General features: G+C 47.7%; 1 protein-coding gene across 4 annotated transcripts in view; it reads right to left on the bottom strand.

The window, feature by feature from the left end:
* The window catches only part of LOC147889612 (serine/threonine protein phosphatase 2A 55 kDa regulatory subunit B beta isoform-like), a 76,354-nt gene that overhangs the window by 41,221 nt on the left and 16,969 nt on the right, over positions 1 to 18,164 (bottom strand). For all 4 annotated transcript variants that reach the window (XM_087392035.1, XM_087392037.1, XM_087392036.1 and 1 more), the window contains exon 7: positions 11,737 to 11,855. In XM_087392035.1, the coding sequence (XP_087248161.1) occupies positions 11,737 to 11,855 (119 nt within the window). The remainder of the gene's footprint in view (positions 1 to 11,736; positions 11,856 to 18,164) is intronic.

An 18,164-nucleotide genomic window follows, 5' to 3' on the forward strand; every position in this document is an offset into this window, starting at 1 on the left:
TTGTTTGTTGGGGGAGCTTCATGGTTGACAGAGCCTATTCACAAGTGGAGGCCAAGTGGAGGCCCCCTTCCATCATTTGTGACAACCAGAGCTCTATTGCCATTGATAGGAATCGAATCTTTCATGCTCACTTAAAATATATCAAAATCTAAATATCATTATGCGAGCGAATGGAGGATGGTCATATCGACCTCCTTTACTGTCCTACTGCAGAGCTCTATTACCATTGGTAAGAATCGCATCTTTCATGCTCACTTATCGAAATCTCAATATCATTATGCGAGCGCATAGAGGATGGTAATATCGACCTCCTCTACTGTCCTACTGCAGATAATGTGGAAGAATTGTTACCACGGAAACTGCAAATCTCAAGGCGAGTAGTGAATTGATTCTCTTACCCTTTTGTACACTCATAGCAAGTGCTAGATCCTTATGAAAGATGAACATGTGCAACCGTAGCACTTAAGGTGCCACTAGGTATTTGGGACATGTCTTTCTTGCATGTAGAGTATTCCAGTCACTCCATCAAAAGAGAATTATGGATATTATTAAAACTATGGAATGACCTTGCAGGCTAGTGGCACACTAGCCACCCTATCCACTGATTTAGATAGACATCTATTTTAGGTCTTGGATGCCAAGTCCATTAGTATATAAACTCACTACCCAATTGTTCTCTCACTTGTTTAGTTGCTCTTATGGCCATGTGTATATAAACTCACTACCCAATTGCTCTTTCACTTGTTTAGTTGCTCTTATGGCCATGTGTGATACAGTCTACTTTCTAGCATCTTGTTCTACATGTATTTGTAACTTGCATCGTGTTCACACTTGAGTAGAGGGGAATGCAGCATGCATGCCATGTACTAAACAGCCTCGTGTTTCCTACGCTCTGCATGCTTAGAGATGCCCACTATGTGAACCTTAAGACGAATGGGGAGTAGGCCTGTTCGCCTGAACCAGACAGGCCAACCGATTGTAGGGGCAGCCCAGTCAACACTCCCTCTGAAAGGAACTTCGTAAAAGCCCTTCTGATCGTTGCTGATATGCATGTATCTTCGGCAGTGGAGGAGTGTGTGATCTTCATTTTCTCTCCCCTCGGGGATTATTAAATGCCATTTGAACAGTGATAAGTCCTCCCAGAGTTACTCTTGCATTTCGGATTCATCCATTGGATTGATTTCCTGTTTGTAGAAGTCCATTTTGTGTCCCGGGTCTTTCCATAATTTCTGTAGCATTTTCTGCATAACCAGATTTCTGATATCTCCCACATCTTCAGGGATATTGGCAGCCTTTATTCCCCACACCTCTATCCATTTGACCCCTTCTCTGTGCCATTCCGTGTTTTTTGTGGTTACCATTGCCTTTTGTGGAACCTCGTTTGCCTCCATTTTCTCAAGCTTGTTTAGGTAGACCATGTACTGGCACATTGCTTCCTCTTCGAGAGGTATCATCCCTAGGGGTTTGTACTTTGGTCCCCAACTTCCTAAGGAGAGATCGTTTTTGGATTCTTTCTATTCTTTTCCAATATACCTTGGAGAGCTAGGTGACTATGCGGGGCATCCAGAACACATCGTGCCTCCCCCTTCCCTCTCATTGGCCGAATAGAGTACTTGGTCATAAATTAAATGTACTAGTGAAGGGCTGGGGATGTGGCTCAAGCGATGCCTTTTCTGCTCCTGTGGTGCTGCCCATTGTGGCTACCATGCTGCTCCTGGTAGATGGACTGCTATTCCCATGATCCGTGTTTGTGCTGGCTGAAATGTCGCCAGGCCGTTTCTATGCGTAGGCGAGTTTTTTTTGCTTCGAAGACATAATGGAATAGCCAGCTAAGCATCTAGGCGCCTAGTACCTACCTAACAGAAGTTTTGAGCAACCCAGCAAAGTCCTCAACTAGCAGACCAGTTAGCTAGACACATACTCACAACATAGCAAGTTTTGTAAAAATATTTGTTATCAGAGTTTTTTTTATGTAAGAGCCTCTACCTATTTAATAGTGGTGTCCAGTCCCATAGATCCTACAGCAGACAGTGTTTCCAGGCACACTTCTAGGATCCACCGACGAAGTGCTGGCTTTTCGATACGCTAGTGCGACCAACTACCATGTATTCAGCACCTTCATCGGGATGTGATCTACCGATAGCAATGTGGAAGACATTTGAGCAGTTACAGGTGACCATGGGATCTAGGATGATTCAGAGCAAGCCCTCAGTCCCGCATGAGATAGTACAGGCAGAGTTCACCAAGACACCACTACAGAGACGCCATCTTTCAGACAGTGAGTTTCATCCATATACTCTGGGACTTACCCCATTGGAGACTACCGAGGTTGGCTCTGGAGTCATCCAAACGACAAGCGGAGGGTGGGGCAGACACATGGTATGCACGTATATCCACATGGTTTGCTAGACACCGGATTCACCCCAATGGTGCTCTCGACCCACTCCAATAGGCCGCCTGGGGCACGGACCCTGCCTCTGACTGACTCATATAAGCTCATCACACCCCAGATCAGTATCTGTGGGATCCGCATCTCCTATAGTCTCCTGATCATGCGGGATCGTGGAACAGGCTCGAAGGCCTTTCGAAAGTCTACGAAGCATGTGTAGACTTTCTAATGTCTGGACCTCGCCTCCTCAATGATAGCCCTCGGAGTAAAAATGTGGTCCAGAGTAGAGAGTTGCCTCCTGAATCCTGCCTGCCCTAGTGCTCGTTGCCCCCGTGCCTCTGTGTGACTGTTGATCTCTCTCTCTAGCACCGATCCATAGATCTTCGCCAGTGTGTGGCCAATCATGAGGGTACAATAGTTCCCGGTGTCCATGGGGTCTCCTGCTTTGTGTATCGGTACGATAGTAGTGGTGCTCCATGTTGGTGGGAAGCCGTGGCAAACTGCAAGGTTAAACATATGTGCAAGGATCGGTGCTAGGACCTCCTACCCATGTGCGAAGTGCTCTATCCGAAGGCCTTCGTGATCCTGTGCTTTCCGGTTGTGGAGTCGGCATAGTGCAGCCCGCACATTCTACGTAGTGAATAGATGACAAGTAGTGGGCCTCGGCATAGTAGACATGTTTGGCGGTGTCTACCTCGAGACATCATATAAGGAGCATGCATAGGTGTGCCACACATCCAGATCGGTGATGGGGATGGGTGGTTTTCCCTCCACAAGGAATCCCCACCCAGTGGTTGGGTCTCCTTCGCAAAATGAACTGATGATCTCATCCATCCTATGTATGAGGAAGGCTTGTATCTTGCAGCGTGTCAGCCGCTGAAATATCCTATGTGCCTCGTGTGGTGTCAACTGACCCAAGGCTCGCTCCCGTGTGAGGTGGGCTCGCATCTCTCTGCACTCATCATCAAACCAGGGGTTTTGAGGCATCTTCCCAACTCGTTGAAGATTGGGTCGTAGGAAAGGATCTGGTGGCAGCATCCTGTATTATTGTGACAAGGGTAGCTGAGGCGTGGGCGAGGTCTAGATCAGACTCCAATAAGGCCGGAAGCTCTCTAGCTAAGTGGCACACATACACTAGATCAAGAGCATGGTCAAAGTGGATCTTGGTACGGGTAGCGGTAGGAACTCTCCCTGTGCCTGGTGTAGTAACAAGAACATCGAAGGCCAAGTATGAGTGGTCAGCTCCAAGTGGGGGGGGGGGGGGGGTGGGGTGGTGAGGTCATGTATCCGTGAGACAAAAGCCAATGGGTCCAGTAGGTAGTCCACTGTGCTAGTCCCACCTCCATGTGGGAAGCATGTGAATCCCTCAGATGATGGCCATCTCTGAAGGCCATTGTAGATGATGAGGTCGTGGACAGCTCCCAACTCAAGCAGGTGTCGCCTGTATGCTGTCACATGTGAAGTATCTGCAGAGAGTCTCTGAGTCCCAAGTTCTACTGCATCTAACTCTGGCATCACGTGAGGATCTCTCTCATATGTGAAGTCAAGTAAGCCCACTTGCCTGTCCCTTGTCCTTGCATTGAAATCCCCCAGGAGGGTGTCTCCCTGTCTGGAGAACTCTATGATTGACATGACCCCGTAGGATCTGACCCTATCATAGTGGTCTCGAGGCTATCGACCTTTTCGATCAAGGCCAAGCAAATTTTGCTGAGGTGGGTCAATACCTCCGAGGTATTCTTTGGGGGTGTTCCTGCTATGTACACTTGCATTGCACTTTCTAGAGCCTTAACATAGCTCTATGTCGTCATGCTGGTCTTTTCTTTTTAAACCTGACCTCTGAGTTTCTTTTTCTGCAGTTTGCTGGTGGAGTGGAGGTAGCAGCTCACGGGGGACCCTGGGGCATCATCTTGACCTCCGGTTGCAGTTCGGGGGGGGCTTCTCTGTTCAGTCACAGTCCGGGGGGCCTGCGTACCCCTGGTGCAAGCTTGTTGTGTTGTTTAGGTAGGTAGGTAGGGCAGCTACTGCTAAACAGTAGGCGGGAGGTAGACTAGTGGCAGGGTAGGTAGTCGAGGACTAAAGGAGGTGGCGCAACAGTAGGAAGGCGGGGCTAGGGGCTGGGGTCAGGGTTGGGGGCTGAGGCGGAGAGGTGAGGGGCTGAGGCGAGGCTTGAGGCTGAGAGGCGGGGCTAAGGGAGGTTGCGCAGCAGGCTAGGCTAGGGAGGTGGGCCTAGGGGCTGGGGGCGGGGCTAGGGGCTAGGGACTAAGGCGGAGAGGATAGGAGCTGAGGCGGAGAGGCTAGAGGCTGAGAGGCGGAGAGGCTAGGGGAGGTAGCGCAGGCTGCTAGGCTAGGGAGGCTGCTAGGAGGCGGCGGAGCAGCATGGCGGGAGGGCTGAAGGAGGTGGCGGAGCAGCATGGCAGAGCAGCAGTGAGAAACTAGCTTTTCAACCACAATCAATCTTTTTGAAAACTATCAAAGCTTGTGATAAATCAAACCTTTTCATTGACTTGATAGGTTTACCAAAATTAGCAATGTGAAGAGTGGTCGGGTAGAGGGTATACCTAGAGAGGGTCTTGATAATTACCAAAATATCCATGTTTCACATCTTGAGGTCACACCAACTCTGTATTGAGAGTGGTCGGGTATACCCAAAGACGGTCGCATTTGTACCCTGCACTTCGCTTTCAGATGACCACTGTACTATGAGATCAGAGGTCCACTATGATTGCCTATTCTGGGATGGTTTCGGACTCTTGTCCTACCCAGATCAGATATGCTTAGCAGCCTTCATCCATGAGGTTGTCCGACACAAGGAGCGGTTGCTCCGTGCACATAGGCGAGTTCAGGGTATACAGCTAGACTCCTCTCAGAACATGATCACTTAGCTTTTCCAGGCTGACAGCACTGACCAGCAAGACTCACAGAGACGGCGGATGCAAGGACCGAGCAAGAGATACTCTCTCTGTATTGGTGCTGTTACTTCTTGGCCCGCCTAGCAAGGATGTATGGCAGTCCATGATGGGGGCTAGACTTGTCGGATGCAGAGTGGGCCAAGGTGGAGCGGCTACAAGTTCTCATGTTTTCACGTATGATCCATGGTAAGCCATCCGTTCCTCACTAAATCATTCGGACGAAGTTTGGGTCACCCCCATTACAACTAGATGCTGCATTTCAAGTCATTACGTATCTATACCGAGTCAGGGAGTATGGGGATTACACCTCCCAACGTGGCAAGATACCATGGCTAGCACTGTCCTCTTCTATGGCACTTGCAGCAGGGGGAGACCACAGGTGTTGGTACGCACGCACAGAGAGATGGTTTGCGGGACTAAGGCTCCACATGGATAGACTACCTCCATTCCCATGGATGCTCCGTTCTCTCCCCTCCTATCACACAAGGTCAACAAGGTTATGAGATCCGAGGGCGTTTCTACTGCCTCTTCAGAGATAGTTATGGGGTTTTGGCCCGTTTCCTCTCCTACCCAAACTAGCGGTGTTTGGCTGGTTTCATTCATGAGATGCTTAGACACCGCGAGAGGATACTCCGAACACGAAGACAGGAGCAGACTTCTTCCTCGACTGATACCTCTCAGAGCTCTATCACAAAGTTCTTTCAGCCAAATCACATATTGACCCCCACGAGACGAGACCTCGGCATGACCGTGACCCAAAGCCTGTGACCCAACAACTCAGACAGAGGGTTGACACACAGATCATACTTGGGGACATCCCCTCCTTGTTTAGGGTTGGTGCCCGACCGACGGGGGTCACAGTGGCCCTGGTTAGACACACAGCTACGACTAGGAGACGTACCAAGACTGCACCCTTGAGGGGCTGACAGCGCTCTATTGTTGACCTCATGCCTCCACTGCCTCATCCATCCTGATGTCTTGCTGCTACTGATGATGATTATTATTATTATAATGATGTCGATGCTGATGCTAAGATTGATACATATAGTCGACTATCGACATGACTTTGTTGTACTTAGGACTTAGTACTGCCATTTTGCATTTTTTTGCATTCTGCATTGGTGTGGATGCTCGTTTAGTAGCTCCACTACCACAACTCATTGTATCAGGTTTTTCACAGTCTCATAGACCCATCGGTCTTCCGAAGACTTTAATAAACTCTCTCCTCCGTCGACGGTCGCCTCCGCCTACGCCTACCTTGGCTAGCCCTATCCTCCTCTATGGCCTTATCCGTTGATGGGGACCAGCGATGCTGGTATAGTCGTCTTTCCAGTTGGTTCACCCGACTGAGCCTTAACTTAGACCGGTTGCCTCCTTTTCAGTACAGCCTCGACGCTCCACCATCTCCCCTCTCCCCCACTGACCAGGAGGTCAACCGGCTCATTCGAGCGGATCTGCTCCAGCTCCACACCTGGCGGACATGGTTTCTTCATTCCGAGCTTCCTGTGAAGCTTGACTTCTACCGCCGACACTGCCTCCAGATCTCACACGAGGGCTTCATCACACCTCCGGGTTACACACAGCTTCATCTACCACATGCACTCCGGATATCCCTCGGTCAGTTTAGGGTCTCGTCACACCGATTACGGATCGAGAGCGGACGCGTAGAGCAAGAGATCGAGTCAGAGGAGCACTTTGCTTTCAGATGTCCTATCTATTATGCCATTCGAGGCCGGTACCACTGTCTCTTCCGCGACGGATTCGGCTCCCTCCCACACATAATGCAGTTCCCGGATCAGCGATGCCTAGCCGCTTTCTTACGTGAGATGACTCGCCACCGAGATACCTCTCTCCAAGCACGGCGACACGAGCAGCGCACACAACGTGAGGACACCCAACGGCCTATCACTGACTTCTTCCAGTCACAGGACACCTCTTCTCAGTCTAGCCGACGACGCGGACGTGAGCGAGAGCCAGAGCCACGACAGCTGCGCCAGTAGACAGACTCACACATCCAGGTCCATGACATCTCTCTGCTCTCTGCCCACCCCACCGGGGTTACCGTTGCCCTCATCCACAGGGCCACCCGTCGCCCCCGACGACCGAGCTCGACTAGGCCGCGTGATGTCAGAGACCAATCATCTATCGCAAGGTTTTTTCTGACCTCCCATTTGACGGCCCCTCTATGATTGGTCTCTGACGATCACCACCTGCACATGTATACTGTATCTCCCCCCTCTGCCCCATTTTTGGTACCCCCCCTTCTTTTTTGTATCATCTGGAGGTAGACACATATTTTTTGTATCAGGACTAGACACACAGTCCTTCATAACCTCTTTTTTGTTGAAACGGTTGGCTGGCCCATTTTGAGACCACCACCGTTATGCTCATTGTATCAGTTATCTTTAGTCTCATAGATCTTCACGGTCTCCCGAAGACTTTAATAAACTTTCTTTCTTTCTTTCTTTCTCTCTCTCTCTCTAAAATACAAAAATCTACCCTATCTTTGGAGTTGTGCTCACTTACCATGAGGCTAACCAAGTTATCCAGAAGGATCTAATACAACTACAGACATTCAAGACATGTTTAGCCCCTAGTGAGCTTCCTGTGAAGCTCAACTCTTCTACAGAGACCATTGCTAATGGATATTGAAGGAGAGCTCCATCGATCCACCAAGTGACACACAAATCCAGCTCCCCAACTCTTTGAGGATACCGATCGGGCAGTTTCGTGTCTCCTCACATCACCTATGCATTGAGACTGGACGGGCAAAGGGCATACCTAGCAAGGGCTGCATTTGCACTCTATGTGATCTATAGGAGATTGAGTCAAAGGAGGTTTTCCTTTCAAATGCCCTATGTACTATGAGATCCAAGGTTGTCATCACTATCTCTTCAGGGATGGGTTCCAACCCCTCTTCGACCTCTTGTCTCACCCAAACAAGAACGTCTAGCAACTTCCATTCACGAGGGTGTGCAACATAGAGACCAACTACACAAGGCACATAAAGGAGATAAGGCTAGAATCCACTCAAAAGTGTCGTCACTAAGTTTTTTCAAAGGGATAGCACAGACCAACAGAGCCTAGGGAGATGACATAGCCGAGGCTCAAAGCGAGATACGACAGACCTATTAGCATGTCAATGCACAAATCAAGCTTGGAAACCTTCCTTGGGTGTTCACCAGACCAAAGGAAAAACCGATGGGTGTGATAATGGCACTTGTTTGGAGCAAGGCCACAACTAGGAGACCAAAGCGGACCACGCACATTGCTAGCGCTTTATCATGGATTTTATGTCGCCGCAGCCCCGTAAATCATTGGAGCCTCTCATGGATTTGACTCCTCAACCAGCATACAAAGATCCACCACAATGACACAACTCCGAGGCCGAGAGCTAGAGATACGACAGACCCGCTAGCATGTCCATTCATCCACATGGGAAATGCTTCCCTTCTGAGCTACAGACACATTCAGGGCATAGATAGCATTCCCGTTCTTGAGCTCTCTGGTCAACTTTATTGCTGACATGACCTGCATTTTCGGGTCTGTCATGCCTTGTAATACCACTTGCTTACCCCTATGTGCAAAGCGGAGTGTCCAGGCATTCACGTCCATATTGAATTCTCCCAGAGATTTCATCAACTCGCAGCCCAAGACAACATCACTCGGACCCACGTCCAATGCAAAAAGATCTCCTGCAAAATCATAGTCATCAGCGAGCCTGATCCTCCTCGCAAGCCGGCAACACAGTCTGGATCATATGCTGTCCATTGGCCACTTCCTCAAACCGTGGTCTATCTCTGTAGCAATCAGCCCCACCTCCTGCAAGGTCTTGGTGTTGATGAAGCTATGAGTGCTCCCGCTGTCCACAAGCATGTGAACACTCCGGCCCTTGATCTCACCCTTTAATCTGATAGTCTCAGCATTCCTGGCACCCATCAGGGGAGATACCATATAGTGCTGGCTAAGCATCCCAATAAATCTCCTCCTCAACCACAGGAGCACCCATCCACATCATCCCGTGCATGGAATGGCATGGCAACGTGCTCCACAAAAGAGGCTCTAGTCATACGGTGTCGTCTACCACGAGAGAGCTGAATGCGAAATGTGTCGCTAGCATGCATGTTAACTACCAGGATCAAAAGGAAATTCAGCAACTTTCGTGGCTCCAATGTCGAGAGCTTCTTCTGGCTCATGTGCTCCCTCCATCTCATCATGAGGGCCATCCAAGAGTTTGTAGCATCTACCAATTCCTCAATGTCAGATAGCTCAATGATCATGCTGAGTTTGGCTGCAGCCATCTCGATGCTCAACTTTCAAGGGTCCACTTCTCACCATACTTAAAGCATAAATTTGCCTCCTTCCTGCTGTCCATAATTGCCCTTGTATGCTGTTTGATCTATGATTTTTCATTCCCAGCATTTGTCTTGCCTCCTCCCTTGGCATCAGGAGATCTGTAGGGCTTGGCATACGGCATCTTGCTGCCCAATACAGTAGGAAATCTGGGGAATGGAGATTTTTTATCATACCAATCAGCCCATTTAGGCTTCTTTTCAGAATCATACGCAGTCCCATGAGTGCTGCCCATTGCATTCTTATTTTTTCTGGCATACTTAAGTTGGGCAGCTCGCTCAAAGGTCTGAGGGTTATGTGCCCTCACATCTGCAGCCAAAGGAGAGTGCAGTCCTTGAATAAAACTTGCCCTTTTCAGATATGTCCTACACAAAATAAGAGAGCCTCAAAAACGTTGCTGATAGTCCTAGACAGTCCGGTCTGTGATAAGGCATAGAACTCAGCCAAGTACCGCTCTAATATGAGCGAGGATACGAAGGTAGTGACCATGAGTTCTTTGAATCCCTTCCATGTGGTTCGCTTTTGAGGTGAATACCTCGTATACCACCATGTGAGCATAATCCTGCATATGCATGCCAGCAGAAAAGATGCGATCCACATCAGACTTGGGGTAAAAGCGGAAGCCACTCCTCCAGCTCATTAGGTGTGCAAGTGTCCCCTTTGAACTTATGCACTGTGAGCTTGTCTTTACATTCTTGGCTGCATACTTCTTGTTACTGTAACCACCAGATGAGCGGGCATCCTCACGCTTAAGATTCACATACTCAGGAAAGGCCATTTCCTCACGGATATCCTCAGGCAAGGCTCGGTATGACTGCAAGGCATCTGAGAGCATCTCATCAAGAGTGGTTTGCTGCCCACCACTAACACCCTACTGCATAGTAGCACCATCCGTCTGATGCACAGCCTGCGTGTGGTCTGATATGATGGTATGCCAAAAGGCTGAGAAGAGGATTGACCTCTCTTCCAAGGGAATGGGCTGCCCTGCAAACCAAAACTAGCTCCCAGCATACTCACTGGTGCAGGCAAAGGAGCAGTAAAAGAATGTAACCCAGTGGGTCAACCCAAAATAGATTGCTCCATCTATAGAGGCGCAGAGAGCTGTAGACTGTAGAATGGCCTCAAGTCCGCTAACAGGGTCGGTGCTGCAGAGAATGCGTCCTCAATGCCTCGATAATCCCCATATTGGGAAGCAAGCTGCTCAAACTGAGACTAAAGGGCAAAAATCCCGCTGAGCGTCGGGCATTTGCCATAAAACCCCACGTGGTGCAGAGAATGCATCCTGGCTGTCCAACTGATCCCCATGTTGTGGGCATAGGCAGCTTCCCCTTGTCAGATAATACGCCGAGCTGCTGGCCAATCCACTGAGAGATCTGCTCACCAATCTACTTACTACCCCAACTGAAGAAATGTATCATGGAGCTTGGAGAATAATTCTTCCAGGAATTTTGCCAGCGCGTCCTGAGATGCAGGGAGAGAGAGGCTGAGTAGTAGGAACATGTACACACCACCAGTGGATCTGCCCACTATGGAGGGCAAATGCTCATGCTGAGCAGCTTCATCACTGTCATGCAGTGATCCCTCAGCATGAGAGGCACGTTTGGGTGCCATGGTGAACTGTCATGTACACGATAGTATAAACATATGCTCTCAAACATATCCACACACTTCAGCATCCATCTATACAAGACCTTCGTACCGAGTTTCTATTAGCACTCCAAAGAGGAAGCATAGAGTCAGCCATGACAAAGCCTAGCACTAAAGGAGAAGGCTAATAAAAAGAAGTCCACATTCTATTCATTCAAGCTAAGAAGACTATAGTATTTCATTTTAGTCTTTCACAAATGTTGGGAAATGTTTGAAAAGGATCCAAATGTGCTTTTCTACACTGTGAAGAGCCTTATGTACTTGGCCATTCGAAAATGTATGTGCAAGGACCAGAAACAAAACTCCAAGAAAAAGGCATGTAGGAGCTATTCAAAAAACTATCCATAAAAACCACAAGATCCATAGAGAGCTGCCAGTCTAGAAGTCCAGCAAACATATTTCTTACATATATTTTACAGATATCCAAGCAAGAACTACCTGTAAGGTCTTCCATGTTTGCAGGTTTGATGTCCACAATGTTGAAACTTTGATCACTGACCTCCAAATTCCATAAATTTATCCTCAAATCATCAGCTGAAATATATGTCTCACCATCACTGTACCACAAAAATAACTCATCAAAAGAAATTACAAAGGATCATAAGAATCTCAAGCAGCTAATTGCTACATGGTTTGACAACATGCCCAAACTTCTCATACCAACAAAAAGTAGACCTTTTTGTGAATATAGATCCTTTGTTATTACAGGAAGCATACAAAAGAGGACTGTACTTGATTCCAAATCTCTCTAATATAGATCCCATCGGTCTTTTGAAGACTCTAATAAAATTTCTTTCTTTCTTTCTTTCTTTCTACCCAAATGGATTATAGCAAATATACCACATAGTTTGGCTGCACATATCGCAACCTCAAAGAACTCATAGCAATTCAAGGTAGACAATTAAAAGAAATACGGATGAAGAACTGCACACGAACAATACAAACACCAACTCCATTATGCATTAAGCGGCCCAAGTATAACATTGTCTTCATCAATGCAAACCTAGGTCTAGAGCAACATATACCTTTGTAAGACTAGAATAAGTCCAATCATTACAAATTTAGATTTTTTGTTGTTCTAAAGATCAAACCTAGGTCTAGAGCAACATATCTTCTCACACATGCTGTTGGAAATGAAGGATAGAATCACTCTAACCTCACAACGTATGCGGAATAGGAACAGTTCCACCTCACACACTCTGTTATGCTCTAGCCGAGATAGCATGACCTCGGAAAGATCGGTGGGCATTTTCTCTTAGATGACCAACTTTTGTAATAGTTAATGTGCGTAATTGAAATGGTCAAGAGAAGTAACTGCCAAGGTCCTAGGTGAGGGTGATATGGCATTGACTAGGTAGTTCTGAGTGCTAAGGCCTAGGTGCACCTAAATGTGCAATAATGCCAAGGGGCAAGTGGTTTTAAATGTGCCCCAAGAGAGGGGTAAAAAGGTGCACCAAGTGGAGAGGCTAAGATGATGACATTTGGCAAGGAGAACTATCTAGGGAAATGAGGGTCTCGTGGATAAGCATGAAAATAACAAAAGGAATGTATGAATCTGACGATCTGTGATCCACGAGAGTAGGCTGGGTGGAAACATTGAATGCCATCGCCCGTGATCTGTGTCAACGTAGACTTGTGAGATCCAAGAGGGGAAGAAATAGAGTCTTAGAAAGTGGACCAAGTGATGAAGTGTCTGACACACTCAATGATGCAGACCACGCAAGAGAACCTCACTCAAAGGATAGAGTGTAGACAGCATATACAAGAGAGAGAATATGAGAGAGAACTTAGATGTATCCTCCACCAGATAGTGGGGAAAACCACGCTCAGAATGAGCACAAGATATCCAGCAAGGGGCTGGCCAAGATCTGGAACTCTCCTAGTAGACTACTCCTGCTCCGTGCTGCCTCTCTGCAGGCTTCTATGGAGCTATGGTTGATGGAGAATGGAGGGGGGGAAGGGGGCATTATATAGGAGCAGCCAACCCTCTTGAGCAGGCCAACCAGCAGGTTGGTCCTGCTATATATGAGCCAACTAGAGGTTGGTTAGCCAACCAGCCCCAAGGGTTGGCCTATTAGGGCCGCCATTTGTTGTTGCTTGTTGTATGCCTTGCAGCCTATAGCCCCCGCCCCCCCCCCTTCAAGGTACAAATGCCCCCTTGTCCCCACAAATTGGGTGCTCACAAATGGGTGGCATTAACCTCCAACACCCCCTCTCAATAACGCCACTGTGGGCCAATCCCCATGCCTCAAATGAGGTGCTCCATTTGCTCCCGCGGGAGAGCCTTCGTGAAAACGTCGGAAAGGTCGTGGACGGTTAGACAATACATCGACTCCAGGATGTCATCGATGATGAGCTCCCATACGAAGTGGTAATGGACTTCGATGTGCTTCGTCGGTGCATGAAACACTAGGTTCTTCGCAATGGCTATGCAACTTTGGTTGTCGCACATGACCACCGTTGCCTCCTCCTGAGTCACGTCCATATCCTCGAGTATCCACCTGAGCCACAACGTATTGCATGCTATAGTGCATACAGCACGGTACTCCGCCTCTGTAGAATAAAGGTCAACTGAGGGTTGTTTCTTGCTCAGCCACGAAATGGCCCCTAATACAAGCACAAAACAGTACCCTGAAGTTGAACGCATGGTGTCACTATCACTTGCCCAATCTCAGTCACAGAATCCGCCTAACTCAATCCCTGTGCTGTATGTAATCCCATATGTGCAAGTACCCTTCAAATACCTCAGCACCCATAGACCTACCTTCTAGTAATTCTCCCTAAGTTTCGCAAAGAACTGACACAACAGCCCAACGGCAAAGGAGATGTCCGGCCATGGTGTTGGTTAGATAAAGCAGACTGCCCACCAACCATCGATACCTACATCTACCAGATCTGAAGAGTCAAGAATGCTCAACTTCTGCCCGACCACCATTGTAGTCACAACATCCTTGCAGTCCTCCACCTCAAACCGCTTCAATATCTCCCGGTAGTATTTCTTCTGCAAGATGAAGATGTTGTCCTTGTTCTGACTGACCTCGATCCCAAGGAAGTAGTGGAAAGCTCCCAAATCTGTCATCTTGAACTCCTTCGTGAGGAGCTTAAGAGATCTTCCTAGTATGGTCACCGGTAAGGATCAGATCGTCCACGTATAGGATCAGAGCAAGCCTTTGACCCCCTCTGAAAAGAGAGAGAGGTTCGCATCTGATGGGCTTCAATTCAACCCGATCTTTGGGAAGAATACATCGATGCGCTGGTACCACACTCTTGGGGCCTGTTTCAGCCCATACAACGCCTTCTTTAGTCTGCATACCTTTGAAGCAGACCTTGGAACCTAAAAACCAGGTGGTTGATCAACATATACCTCCTCCTCTAGGGTTCCATTCAAGAATGTTGACTTCACCTCCATCTAGAATATGAACCATCTGTGATGGGCAAAGGTCTCGTCGAAGAAAAGTCCCTCTGACCAGCATGGCCTTTTACCACCAATCTTGTTTTATATTTGTCCAAGCTCCTATCAAACTTGAGCTTTAGCTTGTACAACCACTTGGTACCTATTACCTTCTGCTTGTAGCGTTTGGCCACCAGTCTCAGGTGTCATTTTTTCCTTCACGACAGCCTACCACTCCGGTATATCTTTCGACTCCTCAAAGGTCCGCAGCTCGTGGAGCTGAGCCACCAAAGCGAAGTTGGTTGAGGATGTAGACACATTGCGTTGTGACTGTCGAACTCCAAAACTCGACTAATGAACGTATGTGACCCAAGAGTCTTACAAGGTCTATAGATACCACGTCGATAACTTCCTATCACCGGAAGTTGACCTTGGGGGTGGCTTTGGTGCATCTGGCTCTTCCTTTGGTTCCTCGGGATCTTTAGTCATAGGTACCTGTGTAATGGTCAACCCAACTGTCGGCACTTTGGGAACTTTAATGACCTCTTCTTCTACCTGGGACACTGTTTCTTCAAAGACCACATCCCTACTAATCAATATATGTTTCTTCACTGGGTCGAAGACGCAGTATGGCTTAGATTCTTCACAGTCCCTGACAAAGACGCACTTCTTGCTCTTGGAATCTAGCTTTGACCTATCATCCTTATGCACATGTACGAATGCATCAGAACCAAAAATGCTCATATGAGAGATAGTGGGCTTCTTACCATAGTCTGCTTCATAGGGCGTCGTATCGGCAACGGCCTTGGTCTTGGTCCTAGTAAGGATGTGAATTATAGTATTGACTGCTTCAACCCATTAAGCTTTTGAGAAATCTCTTCCTCTGATCATGGTCAGTCCATCTCCATGACCGTTCGGTTCTTTCGCTCAGCAACCCCATTCTGCTAAGATGTGCGAGCACAAGTAAGCTAGTGCTTGATCCCATACCTCCTGCAAAAACTGTTGAGCTCTATGAAGATGAACTCCCCCCCTTGATCAGTGTGGAATGCTTTGACATCCTTCCCTGTTTTTCTTCTCTACCTGGCCTTCCATTCTTTGAATTTCTCACATGCATGGGAATTCTTGGCCAGGCACTATATCCAAGTCATCTGACTAAAGTCGTCCACAAATAGAAGAGTAACCTCGACCCTGCAAATGAGTTGGTTGGCATTGGTCCGCAAATGTCAACATGGACCAGCCCCAATGGTCTCTCAACCCTCGATGTAGCCTCCTGTGGGAATCGCTCCTGGTGTTGCTTGGCCTCCAAGCAAGCCTGGCAGAGTTTACCCGCCAAGCTTCTGATAGGTGGAAGTCCCTTGACCATCTTGGACTTTGGACTTCTACATTTCTGTAAGAGTATCGTAATTGACATGACAAAACCTTTCATGCCACATTTTGAAGTGCCCATGGTCCCCATGAATACCTAGCACATGTAACCGGTATAAGCCGTCCTCCTCGACACCTTGGGCCACCACCTTTCCATCTTCCTTGGAAATGACAATGACTTCCCCATTTTCAAAGAGTACTGACATCTTATTCTTCAACTTTCTAACTCACAGAGAGCAGATTCTTGCATAGGTTTGGAACAAACAGCACACCGGATATTACCTTCTCTTCTCCCATTGTGGTGATGAACAAAATACTGCCAAGCCCCTTCACAAGCCATGTCGAGCTATCCTGGATGGGTCCCCTCCATGGTCTTGAACAACTCCTTCCTATTGGACGTGTGTTTTGAGGCACCGTTGTACCAAGCCTCCTTGCTATACCTCCTTTTTCTCCTTTGAGTCATCAGCCTTGTGTTTGGAGTCCTTGCGCTTGTCCTTCACCAAAAGTGCTTTATCATCTTCCTTGTTGTACTTCTTCTCTCGGGCCCAAGCTCTTTGAGAGGCTTGGCCCTTTGTCCTGGTGTCACAGTGGTGATGAATCCCTTGAAGCTATGCAGTAACATCCCGAGTGTCAGCATTGCCAACTGCGGACACATGGCCACCATCTGACCAACCGATGCCAGCTGATCTCTTGCCACTTTATATACCTAGATGAATCCAGGAACATTCCCAAACTCATCCTCTAAAAACAAGGTGAAAACCATAAACTCCATCATGCATAGCAGGGACTAGCTACTATGACATCCCCACTGACGTCATCAGCGCCCAACAGTGGGTGTAGACCAAAGTATAAAAATATGCTCTCACACATAGAAATCCACACACCCACACATACTTGAGCATCCATTTATACAAAGTCTTCGTACTGAGTTTCTGTCGGCACTCCGGAGGTGAAGGGCAGACTCAACCATGACGAAGGCTAGCACTAAAGGAGACGGCTAATCAAAAGGTAGTCCAAAATCTCTTCATTCAAGCTACAACTGCTTGTGAAGTCTAAACGTTTTCATTTTAGTCTCTCCCCAACGAGCATCTAAATCTAAATCTAGCTGATAGGGCAACGCACCATTTAAGATAGAAAGAATTATCACAATACTAGCAGGCCGCAACTTGGACGAAAACTTCACAAGGTGAAATTTGCATGTCCGCTAATACGGCAGAAGCATATACCTAGATGAATCCAGAAACATTCCCAAACTCATCCTCTAAAAACACAACATAGTGCAGTTTCAATCTCATGATAGTCACTCACAAGGTTGAAAACCATAAACTCCATCATGCATAGCAGGGACTAGCTACTATGACATCCCCACTGACGTCATCAGCGCCCAACAGTGGGTGTAGAACAAAGTATAAAAATATGCTCTCACACATACAAATCCACACACCCACACATACTTGAGCATCCATTTATACAAAGTGTTCGTACTGAGTTTCTGTCGACACTCTGGAGGTGAAGGGCAGACTCAGCCATGACGAAGGCTAGCACTAAAGGAGAAGGCTAATCAAAAGGTAGTTCAAAATCTCTTCATTCAAGCTACAACTGCTTGTGAAGTCTAAACGTTTTCATTTTAGTCTCTCCCCAACGAGCATCTAAATCTAGCTGATAGGGCAACGCACCATTTAACTTTAACTTCATCAAGTGGTCATGTACCGACTCTCCCTCATTCATGTGCATATTGAAGAGCTGGTGCTGGAGAGTCAATATACGAGAAGTTTTATCTGTCTCGTACAAGCCCTCCAGAATGGCCCACGCTTCTACTGACGTGTCACCCATCTGAATATGAGGAATCACAGAGTTCACCGTCGTCCCTATGATTGAAGCTAGGGTCTGGGCATCTCTATCCTCCCATGCTTCGAGTTCATCTTTATCCACCAGCATCAAAATCCTGCCCTTGTGAACCGACCACTTCAGGTGCCCTGAACAACTTTTTGGCAGGAACATAAACATGTGTTTGCATGTTCGATAATCGATGTGCTCACTAGAGCTCCATCTTAGCTTACATTTGTTTTCACAGGTGCTCAGCCACAACATCTGAGCATACAGCAATTGG

The sequence above is a fragment of the Dipteris shenzhenensis genome, chromosome 20 (genome assembly GCF_047967505.1).
Source record: "Dipteris shenzhenensis isolate YYH24624 ecotype China chromosome 20, Dip_SZ_1.0, whole genome shotgun sequence".
Taxonomy (NCBI): domain Eukaryota; kingdom Viridiplantae; phylum Streptophyta; class Polypodiopsida; order Gleicheniales; family Dipteridaceae; genus Dipteris; species Dipteris shenzhenensis.